At 35.7% G+C, this 11820-nt stretch overlaps 1 protein-coding gene across 5 annotated transcripts; it reads right to left on the reverse strand.

Annotated features, from left to right (window-relative positions):
* Nucleotides 1-765: 765 nt before the first annotated feature.
* Nucleotides 766-6817, reverse strand: LOC122005719 (F-box protein SKP2A-like). 5 transcript variants are annotated; one of them, XM_042560863.1, is made up of 6 exons: nt 6661-6817; nt 5705-6036; nt 4058-4409; nt 3833-3974; nt 2868-2955; nt 1206-1374 (listed from the first exon to the last, which is right to left on the reverse strand). In XM_042560863.1, exons 2-5 carry the CDS (start codon nt 5947-5949, stop codon nt 2891-2893), a joined length of 804 nt encoding a protein of 267 aa, XP_042416797.1. In that variant the 5' UTR covers nt 5950-6036; nt 6661-6817; the 3' UTR covers nt 1206-1374; nt 2868-2890. The 5 variants fall into 5 exon arrangements, with proteins under 5 accessions (XP_042416793.1, XP_042416792.1, XP_042416796.1 ...); XM_042560859.1 differs by lacking the exon at nt 2868-2955 and having other exon boundaries at nt 766-1374; nt 5705-6018; XM_042560858.1 differs by lacking the exon at nt 2868-2955 and having other exon boundaries at nt 766-1374.
* Nucleotides 6818-11820: the final 5003 nt, after the last annotated feature.

Consider the following 11820-nt stretch of genomic DNA (forward strand, 5'->3'; position numbering starts at 1 on the left):
TAGTAGCACAACAAACATGTATATGCAAGAATAGCAAAAAGCTACATAATAAAACAGTGCCAATTAACAATCACCATAAACTGCCTTATATATATAAATTAATGAAGGACACCATATCTCCACAAGGGCAATAATACTATATAATGAATTTGTAGCTTTTCAGATTTGTTTTAAAGCATTATATATAGCCGTTGATAAACCTCTATAAACTTGCATATATATAGTCAGCCTTTGAAGCATGAGCTCTCAGTCCTTTAAGAGGAAACTAAGTGAGCCCCCCTCCCTCCACTAGTAATCAAACTACTTCTCGATATTAGACCACCTTGAGCGAGTTAAATCTCAACCAAAGATGACCATTCACCTTGATAGAGCGCGACTAGTTGGCCATGATTCACCTCAATGGAATTACATTGACCTCGAGAGAAGTCATTTAATTCCCTATTTACCTCAACCAAAATGCATCCACTAGTACTTCAAGCGAATTTACGAGCTTCAGTTGCTTCTGTCAGTGTCTACTAAACTCAAGAATATTCATACTCATCTAGCTATGAACCCCAAATTAAAGTATAAACCAACTTAACATAATTAATAGACTTCTACTTTCTATTATATATAGAATCGTTTAACATTATCCACGTTGTGATTTTCTTCCATTAAAATTGTCACAAATCTAATCCGTTTAAAATGTCAGGTTAATAGATCTAATTCGTTTAATTTATCGCTCATATAAATTACAAATAGGATAAAAGCGATTTGCACATCCAGTAGATAGCAACCAAAGGGTCCGACTGATCATTAACATCAAAACAACACTGAACAGCCTTTTGCACCCTAGCCTAATGCACATACCGATCGTTAGAGAAAACATGACCATAAATCTTACATATGTACATATCAACCCTGCAACAAGGAGAGCGAAGACAGAATATACGATCTACAGACTCGCCTGATGAGGGATTTGTCTTATGTTTTTTAAATCCATTCAAGCGCTGCAAAACATATTTTGCTAGTAAGCATGGTCTGCAGAGACTATGTTACTGGCCTGATGAGTTTGAATAGCACAATAGCAATGCACGGAAGTGAGGTTTAGGCAGCCACTTATGATGAGGGAATTCCTCCCCAGGCAGGTATGTAGTCCTGGGAACGAGTCACAAACTGCCTGAACCGCAACCGCTGTCAAGGCTGTGCACTGGCTGATGTTCAAATTCACTAGCCCACCTTGTTCGCGACTGCTGTCTTGCCACAGCCCCCGCTTCCTCTTCAAGCGGCTGTTTGCAAGTGAGTACATGGCTCTGTCTGTGATGTTCTTGCAGTAATACAAACCCAGAGATCCTAGATGAAGACAACCATTTGCTAATGCAATCACACTCTCATCTGAAATAATAGAAGAAAAAAAAGGTGCATATATCAGAGTGCAAATCAAAGATGCCTACTGAAATGGCTGAAGCACAAACAAAACTACATATATATACATAAAAAATACCCAGAACCATTAATGTAATAATACCAGAGATCTCCCAATGTGTGAAAAAGGAAATATAATATCCTGATTTTACTCAAAGCAATATAACAATAACAAGATGCAAATTCTAACTATTTGGCGTTACTACCTGGATCTCATCCCACTATCAGACTCCGTCCCCAAGTAAAATTTAGATCTTTTATACCATTTTAATTACTAAACAAATTATGTCAAGTACAAAACTTGAACTCAAATTTCAGAAGCATGCTGACATGTAATTAGTTTTAAGTTTGTTCTTCAAGAGAAACATGGTCTCCTGATTCTAGTTCCAATTTGGTTATTACATATTGAGGCTTGCTTCACCTAGCTGTCTCCAGAATTCAGTTTAAGAAATTGGATAACTAATAAGAAAGAGATAAGCACCCTACATTCTTAAGAATAAAAAGTAATGAGCCCCACAAATTTGTGGCCAACTACAAGAACCTTATCCCATCATTGAACTGGAAGTGAAATTGTATCATAAATATTAACGTTCAGGCTCTTTTAAGTCACAGGTTCGAATCCTGGAAACAACCTCTTGCAAAAAGCAAGGTAAGGTTGCGTACAATGGATCCTTCCCCGAGACCCCGCATAGCGGGAGCTTCGTGCACCGAGCAACCCTTTTTTTAGGCTCTTTTAAATCACTTTTAATTAATCAAGTTGAATCCGATTTTCTTTAGTCACGTTCTTCAGCTCTCACCTGCAAGTTTCAACACTGATCTACATGGCTAATTGAGAATCACTATATTTTTCCAAGATCAAAAGATAGAAATGATGAATGAATTTCAAACATCATGGAGCTTATGCAAAATTAAATAACTCATATTTGAAGAGATGCCACTAATAATAATTTTCACATAAAACCCAAGGTTATCTCAGATTTATCATTTCATGAAGTGGATCTGTTGCAAAAATTTTTTGAAGTATTCAGAAGGTTGTTTATTCAAAACCCAAATTTGATATTCAAGTTTGGCGCCAACTGAAAAAGGCATCATTAATCAATGACTTCTGACACAATCTCATAATGATTTCTCCATTTAAATAAGATGCTATATAACAAAGACCATGTTTTATATTAGGATTTGTAGATAAACTTGAAGTGAACTCAAAAACTAAAAGCAAATCTTCACTATTTTCTAGAAGCAAAATAACACACTAAAAAAAACCTAGCATCCAAGAGTAATTAGATGGAACATTAAAAGATGATAAAACGAGTAAAAACAGTTTGAAATGGTAGGGATATATTAAAAGGAAACCAAAATATTTTACAGTAATATGAGCTAAATCAATTAAAGTGGAAGATATAATAGATAGAGAGCGACTAAATAAACTCTAATTGGAGTAATAAAAAAGATTTGAATATTACTAGTTTTGTGCTCTTCCATAGAGCTACCCACTCTCAAATAGGCAGGGCAAAAGCACAAGGTCCAGGCAAAGGACGAAACCTTTCTTATCTACATGGACCAATGAGACAAAAGCTCTAGAATGTCAAATTATGAAGCCTGCCTTCATCAAAGATTGTAAGTGTTTCACAGAATAGAAGGAAAAATTAAGAATTGCATAAATTAACACTTAGACGCAACAGATAGCAAGCCAAAGTAGGTGAGACAAAGTATAGTTTAATGTAAGAAGAGACATAAATATGTAAGTACTAACGCTCCACACAGAAAATGCCAAAAAGCTCACAAGCAATTGGATGTAACACTGTCAAGTCAAATGGATACGAGATTGCTTTTGATAGGAATCTTGATATAATCCGGATGATTAATCATCCTATCATGCAATAAGAGTTACCAGCTAGAACCGCCACTTACAGATCGATAATTGATTGGAAAGCAAAAGCAAACATCTAGTAGTCATCAATGGCATCAAACTCAAAAGTCAACAACAGGTTAATGGACTAGGATTGCACATGCTATTAGGTCCAGTGCAAGAAAAATTGAGAAACAAGACCACCTAGAATCATTAGTACTGTAGGTTATTGCCAGAAGTTCTTGACAATGATATTTGAACATTAACTCTTCAAGGATATTACTTGTTATCAGTACACAACCATACAAAAACCTCCCTCCACATTCAGAAGTCACTACTTGAGGGAGAATCAAAAACAAGCATCTAGCCTGTCAGTGTGATATGAAGCTCAAAGCAACGGCTTGAAGAACAAGGATTGCATAATACTACTAGGTCTAAACCAAGCAAAATTGCTAAACAAGACCACCTGGACTCGTCACTACTCTTCAAAGCTTATTTGTGTTTAAAGATACCTGCTACTGAGTTTATTGCTACAATTTCTTGATAATAATCTATTTCTAAACACTTTAAGGATATTACCTGTTATTTGTACACAACCACACAAGTTCAAAGCCTTAATATCAAGACAGCCTGCTGCCAAACTGGTAACTCCAGCATCGCTAACACGCTCACACCAGCCCAAGTTTAAATACTGTAGTTTACTGCAATTGCATGAGAGAGCCTGGAAACATATCTCTATCAGGTCCTAGGAGTATGTCCATAAAGAATTAGTCATATACCAAATTACTAGGCATGAGTGTCTACCTGTAGAGCTCTGTCAGTTGCAGCCCTCACACATCCACAAAGATTCAAGGTTTTCAGGTTTTTACAGTGAGTAGCAAGGTATGCAAGAGCAGAATCACTAAAACCTTCACATCCACTGATATTGAGTTTCGTCAGGCGAGAGCATCCATGAGCCAAAAGAAACAAAGAACTGTCACTCAGCTTGAGGCTTTTGCTAAGGTCCAAATCCCGCAAATCATGGCAGTAACCAGCAATAATCTCCACAGAGCCATCCTCTAGCTGAGATCTATGATTTTGTCTAAGAGACAAAACCTGCAGCTTGACAAACTTGGGGGCAAGTGACTGCACAAGACTGTTCATGTGATACTTGCACCTGCGACCAGGGACCCACAATTCAGAATGTAGGAAGAAAAATCTGGCTTCTAAGTTGACCATAAATATAAGTCCATATACAAGGATTCAATGAAGTAAATTAAAATGAGACACCCAACAGAATAGGACTTCAAAGACATATACGTGATATATCTAGCCTTCTTCAGTGATTTGAATTTTTTACACACAATTGATGAATTAAATAAACCATATTTTCTTCAGATTTTCCTCAATCATCTTCAGACATTCAAAAAGAAGAAGATAATATATTTATGATATCCACCAAGTTCGACTAAGGGCACATGAACACAGTGCATCAAGATAAATTTCTAAACCATAAACAGGTTCATAACCAGCATTGCATCAAGTACCTAATTGAACTATCTTGCAAGATTAGTGCTTCATGTAAATGTTAAAACTGAGAACAAGTGTGCATATGAGAATTTATGCTAACAAATTATACATTCAATGCCTATTGCTTAGACTGCAACCAACAATTTAATGTGCTTTCATTAAACAAGTGATCAGGATGTTGAGCCAAATAAACTAACAATGGAGGCAACAATAATTTCACAATACAAGCATAAAGATGATTGAAACTAACAAGAAGTGTGGCATCTTTACAAATGTGTCTAACAAACCCCTGTCAGATTGGGTAACTCTCATCTACATTCAGCATATTTGTGTTTGTGAGATAAATATGAATTTCATGATGTGAGAAATTTGGAATTTACTGTTTATTCTTGTGTGAGAAACTTGGAATTAGCAGGTATCTTATCTCACACAATAACCTTTTTCTCGAAGAGTATACAAATCTTATCTCACACAATAGTCTTTTTCTTAAAGAGTTTACAAAATAACGTTTCTCCAACAAACTCTTCTACAACAGGGAATAATCTATTTCTTGCCAATTATCTACTTGTAACATTGAGAGATTATATCATTACCATGCAGCTTATACTAGGGGAAAAGGTAGAGGATTATTTTCTTACTTGGACAAAGTTACAAAAATGGCTAGAACTAGAAAATGACCAAGGATAAAGGAGGAAAATTAACTGGCTGCATGTGGAGGGAAAGCTACATCAAACAATGTTTTGGCCACCATCAAATTAATATAAAGTTGACTGCCAATAATCAACTGCTTTCAATGAATTTATGGTTACGGCTTTATCTGACTATTAAAAGCAACATGATTCTTTAGTGGATCCAATACGCAACCAATGGCCATTAGATAAGCAAGTACTAAAGTAAACGGCACTTGAAATATGAAAAGAAGAGAGAAACAAATGAAATTACCATGATAGAGAAAGCTTTGTGAGCCCCAAGCACAAAGCTTCTCTCCAGCTAGTACAAACACCTGAAGCCACAATCACCGTTTGATCATCCAAGAGAGACAGGATTCGCAGTAAAAGCTCCATCGGAAGATCCTTCCACCCCACCATCATATCTCCCGCCTTCTCTATCTTCCTTCCACCACCAGACACAATGAGGTGCTTGAACCAAATGTCCAAGTGTCCCGTTAAAGGCCTCCCACCAACCATTCTTCAACAAAGAGCTAGCGCCGCACAAGTTTAAACAACGAGTTCTGAAGCAAAGCTGTTTTCCCTCTTCTGTTGGAAGCAAAACATCTAAACAAAATCATGGATTAAACATATGCTAAAAAAAATCGAAATCAGCTCTAGATTAAAAATGCTAAAAAAAGACATCAAAATCGACTCTTGTTTCTATCTGTTGGAGGTAACATCTCTAGGGAAATCAAAGATAAAAACCCAAGGAGTGGGGGAATGGAAAAAAGAACTGAAGCTAAACGTTTCCGTTACTTCGAATTGAGAATTATGGAGATAAAAAAGAAAATCTTTTCCCTAACGGAATAGCAGAATAACAAAACCGATGACCCCCGGACTAACAATAGCAAAAACCAGTAACATAACTGTTTTTGTTTCGCAAACTTACCGATATAGATGAGGAACAGAAACGTTCAGAAAGCCTAATTGGCATAACCTCAAAAGCAGCAAAGAAGACTCAAAGTCACAATCACAATAAATATGATGAAAACTATCCATCAAGAAGATTAGGCGGACCTGGATCGACCAAAGATGTACAGAAACAGAGAAGGAGGAGCCAAAAAACCTCAATCAGAGAGCTCGTGCTCTCTTCCAAGGGGCTCGGATGAACTTATTACCAAAACAACCAAAAAAATCGAATTTGAGATGAGCCAACAGGAAGACAAGCAGCAAAGAATACGCAATAACCTGGAGATAGGCAAAGAATCGGATGCTACGGTGATCGCCGAAGGAGAGGACCAAATCGACGAAGGAAAAGCCAGAGGAAGGAGGTGGATTAGGGAAGGAGCGAGGGCGGGCGAGCGTGAGAGAGCTCGGTGCCCTGCGTAGGCGAGCTCGCGCAGAAGATCTTTAATGGCGAGTGGGTCGAGGTATGACACGTGTCAGACGCAGAGGAGATGAGTGCGGCGCTACGGACCCCACGCCGGCGATCGCGACGCGGAACGTCGGGTGGAGTCGGGAGTTGTCGCTACTCGTAGACGGGTTTGGACCGCGACTTCAGACATGGTCCACAAAACGGGAATACTACTAGAAAGGCAGAGGAGAGCCACCATTAAAGCTACTGTATGTCGCGACATAAGATACGAATGAAAAGTTACGCGGTGTGGTATTGGACTATGGAGTATGGATTGGTGCCTCGTCGATGTCAAAGTCGTGACTCGATGTTTCGAGATAAATATAAAATTAAAGATCCGCTTTAGATAAAAAAATTCGTAACACAAGTAACTGAAGAAATTTTATTATTAATAATGCATATACGTCTTTATATTCGTAAAATTGATATTATGAAAATTGTTAAGATAATACATCTATTTTTTATTATATTTAATAATAATTTATTTTAAATCAAAAAGATATTTTAACTAAAAATAATCATTATGTTAATGCAAAAAATATATATAAGGATAAATTTGAAGTAGTTCCAAAATTTTGGTAACAATGGAAAAGAAATGAAATTTGGAGAAAAAAAAGCATAAAGTCTAGAATATTTTTATTAACTCTAATAATAAGAATAAGAACGAAATTGAAAGTTTAAAAAAATGTATTATTAATGCAACCATGAGACAACTAAAAATATTAAAAGCATCTGTGAGCTGACAAATATTATTAGCGTAGTTGTAGATGAAGCGACACAAATTCTTTGAAAATAATAATAAAAAAAACATTAATACAAATAAGAAGATTTTAGGAGGGGGACTTTTTAAAATAAATTTGAAAAATAATACTTTACATATTTTTCATTTTAAAAAAACATTCTTATTTTAACGTTGTTATAATAATTATAGCTATAACACAATTTTGTCAAAGTTATCCATTTGTAATTACTATATTAAGTATTATTTTATTAAAATATTTTTTACATTAAAATTATTTAAATTTATCAAAAATTATTTTAACTTTATTAGGATACTCTGGGAGCTAGAGGGAAGTGAATAACTTTAATCGCTTCGTCGATGATGATCTGCAGCAGATATCTTGAAGCGAAGATTCACTAATGCTAACACTTGAATTTTACTTGGTATCCACCTTCTTAAAGTGACTAATCTAAGGGTCCACTCTCCTCACAATCTCATCCACTATTAAATCACTTCTTCTCGAAAACAAACCGAAGGCGAAGAAGCCCCGTACAATTTCACAATAAGAATACAAAGAAAATAAGAAAATAAATACACAATATAATGAACACATTGTTTGCTTGATCTTTTGTTACTTGTAGATGTCTCTTAAAGCTTAAAAAGTACAGCAACACTTAAGAATTGGCGAAGAGTGTGTGTGAAAGATCTTGTTTGAAATGTCACGAAAACTCTTTTCTAGGGTTCTTCGATGCCTCCCAATCGATTTGACTTACTCCTAATCGATTGTCACTTGGGGTGTGAATGAACCAAACCGCTCATGAGGTATTCGAAGTTCGATTCGATAAAAACTCATTTAATGAGCCTCGTTAAGATAAGCAAATCAAGCTCAAGCTTCATAATACTTAGCTCGTTAGGTCATGAACATGTTCATGAATTAAAATTTTAAATTAAAAGATAATAGTTTTGATATTGAATTTATATATTTTACACGCTACTTATGAAAAATATAAACAAATATAATAAATTTATTTATTAGATTAAAATTATATATTTTAATAAGAATATTATAATTTTTATAAATATATAATTTAATTTTTAATGAATATTTAAATTTATAATTTATATTTATTAAACTCGTTTAGGTTCGATAAAAGCTCGAATAAGCTCGTGAGCCATGAATATATTCGTTAAATAAAGCTCAACTTTGGCTCGATTATAAACGAGCTAAAATCAACATTCAAGAGTTTGGCTCGGCTCGGATCGATTACATCCCTAATTGTCACATAAGATATGCTCATTCAACCTACAGAACAACTCTTTTTTCGAACTATAATAGATTGTCAAGCTATCTCAATCGATTTAGAGAGCCTTAATCGATTACCCAATTGATTATGCAATTCTCTCTTTACTCACTGTTGACGAGTGGCTCATATTTGGATGAAGGGATATCATGGAAGAAAAATCTGTTAAGATTTTTCGTAATAAAATTATGTTAAGATTTTATATAACAGAATTTTGTTATGTTTTTCATAACAAATTCTGTTACGATTTTACCGGGTCTGGGGGTTTAGCAGTATTTATAGGGATCATTGTAAACCCATTGTAGATCAGACAACACAAGAATCATTAGATGTGATTCTCTTGTGTACAAGAGAATTCTAATAAAGCTTTGGCCGTTTTGTGGAGTAGGCAAGTCGCCGAACCACGGTAACTCTTTTTCTTTCTCTTCTTCTTCTCCTTCCTGGTGTTTGCTCTCTTTTGTGCGTCTTTGTCTTGTTGTTCCGCGCGATCTCTTTTCTCTCTTCCTCTTCTTCCGCGGTTCAGAAAGGTTGAGAGGTATTGCCCTCTCTTTGCACAACACTCACAAAAAGACCTTAATCGATTAGCTCAATTAATTAAGATTTCTTAATTGATTACCTCAATTGATTCTTCCTTCTCGTGACAAAACACTGTTTAATCGATTAACCCAATCGATTAGCAGTGGCTAAATTGATTGACCATCTATCAGGTCAATCGATTCAACCATTGTTTTTGCGATTTCTCTTTATGAAGCTCCTAATCAATTAGGAATCCACCTTAATCAATTGGAGTAGTCCTAATCAATTAGCCTAATCGATTAGACTCGGCTCAATTGATTTACCAATCGATTCGGGCCCTTTTTGTGTTCTCCCAAGAATCTCCTAATCGATTGTCTAATCGATTAGCTTAGAGCCAATTGATTTCCCCAATTGATTGCCTAATCCTAACTTGCTTAATCCAAGTTTAGGGCTCCCTTGCCCAACATCCGGTCAACCATGATCTGTTGGTACTTCTCCACCAAGTGTCTGCTCAATTTTTTATTAACTTGGACTTGGCCAACTTTCCATTAGACTTCTGATCACTAAGTGTGGTCGTCCGTGACCCGCTTGGATTTTCCTCTTGCCTAACTACAGTTAAGACTTTTCTCTTGCCAATGTGCAGGCCTCCTTGGCCCACTTAGACTTTCCTTTGCCTAACCACAGTTAGGACTTCTCTTTGCCAAAGTGTGATTCTCCTTGAGCCACTTGGACTTCCCTTAGCCAATATGCAATCATCCTTGACCCACTTAGACTTTCTTTTACCTAACCATAGTTAGGTCTTTCCACTTGCCAATGTGCGGTCCTCTCTGACCCACTTGAACTTTTCTTTGCTAACGTGTGATCCTCGATGATCCACTTGAATTTTCCTTTGTCAACATGTGGTCCTCCTTGACCCACTTAGATTTTACTTTTACTTAACCCTCGAGTTAGGATTTTATCTTGCCTAACCTCTAGTTAGGATTTTCCCAATCAAATATCAGACCTTGACCTACTTGACCTCTTCTCACATATTGTCCAAATATATTGCCCGAACATTGAAACTCAAACTCAAATCCACTCGAGCTTAATTAAACTGGTCAACCTTGACCCAAGGATGATTACACCAATAATCTCTCCCTTTTTAACATTTGACAATATATTTAAGCTAGAGTAACCCATATTAGCCAAACTCCATTCTTCATCTCATGTCAAAAGCATGAATGTAGATTTCTAACTTAAACCCCCATATTTTATCTCCCTTTGACACACATCAAAAACTCTTCACCTTAAGAGTTCATTTGTTCAAAGGAAACACAATGAAAATCTCATACATTTCATTGTATCTGATGCTCAACCTTGAATATACATCCATCACAATGAAGATTCTCAATATTCCATTATCACCTTAAAATAAATTTAAATTATGTCTTTAAGAAAGACCTCTCCCTCAAAACAGGCTCCAAACTTCTATTATTGCACTAATAATGACTTTGAGTTCCTAAACCTTTAGGAAACCCAAAATTGAAGTCATGAGGTTAAAATTTTAACTTTGAATCTAACCTCCTCTTAAACTCCAAATTAGTCCCCTTTAACCAATATTTTCTTATTATCATCAAGAAAATTATCCTTATACTACAACAAAAGTGACTTTCCGCAGCGCATCATCAACGGCGAGCAATTAAAGCGTGTCGTTAATAATAGTTTTTACGGTGTGCCCAATTATATGCGCTGCGGATAGTAAAATATTTATGTAAACGGCGGCGTGTAGAAAAAGTATGTTGTCAATAAACTTTTCTACAGTGTGCAGAGTGTGCTATTAAAACTTAATATTAATAGCGTGTGGAACACGCTGTTAATACTTACTATACATATATAAATGACAATATGTAAAATTATACACTGCCAATAAATATTATAAGATTTTAAAATGAGCTTTTATCGGCGTCAGCACGGTTAAAAGACTTTTCAACTTATTTATTTTTATTCCCCTAAACTGCCCTTTCTACGTCGATGTTCCTTTCCTCTTCCCTTCGTTCCTTTTCTCTTCGCGACAACGAAGAGCTCTCCTTCCCTCTCTGCAGCAAGGAAGGAGGCTCTTCTTCCCTCTCTATAGCAAGCAAGGAGACTCTAGGGATGACAATGGGTCGGGTTCGGGTCAGATTCTATATCCTCCGTACTCATAACCATCGGGTATAGGATATCCAATGGGTATACCCATACCCATTAAAGGACCGGATATATTCTATACGTGTAATTTTTCTTCTTTCTATCGAGCTATTATCATTCAACAAAAACATATTAAAATTAACATCATATATATATATATATATATATATATATATATATATAATAAAAAAAAATAGATTAAGCATCTATATAGGCCTACTAATATCAACAAAAAATAGTAAGTTGATTTTAGAAAAAGAAAATTTTCTTTAATATATGTATATATATTA

Source organism: Zingiber officinale, chromosome 7B (genome assembly GCF_018446385.1).
Source record: "Zingiber officinale cultivar Zhangliang chromosome 7B, Zo_v1.1, whole genome shotgun sequence".
NCBI lineage: Eukaryota > Viridiplantae > Streptophyta > Magnoliopsida > Zingiberales > Zingiberaceae > Zingiber > Zingiber officinale.

Bases quoted from the DNA above. Each gene is read 5' to 3' on its own strand.
- LOC122005719 (XM_042560859.1), bottom strand. From the start codon at position 5,949: ATGGTTGGTGGGAGGCCTTTAACGGGACACTTGGACATTTGGTTCAAG. The intron at 3,975-4,057 runs GTAGACACTCAT...ATATGTTTCCAG, and splicing joins CAACTGACAGAGCTCTACAG to GCTCTCTCATGCAATTGCAG. The intron at 1,375-3,832 runs GTAATATCCTTA...CTATTATTTCAG, and splicing joins TGGTTGTGTACAAATAACAG to ATGAGAGTGTGATTGCATTA.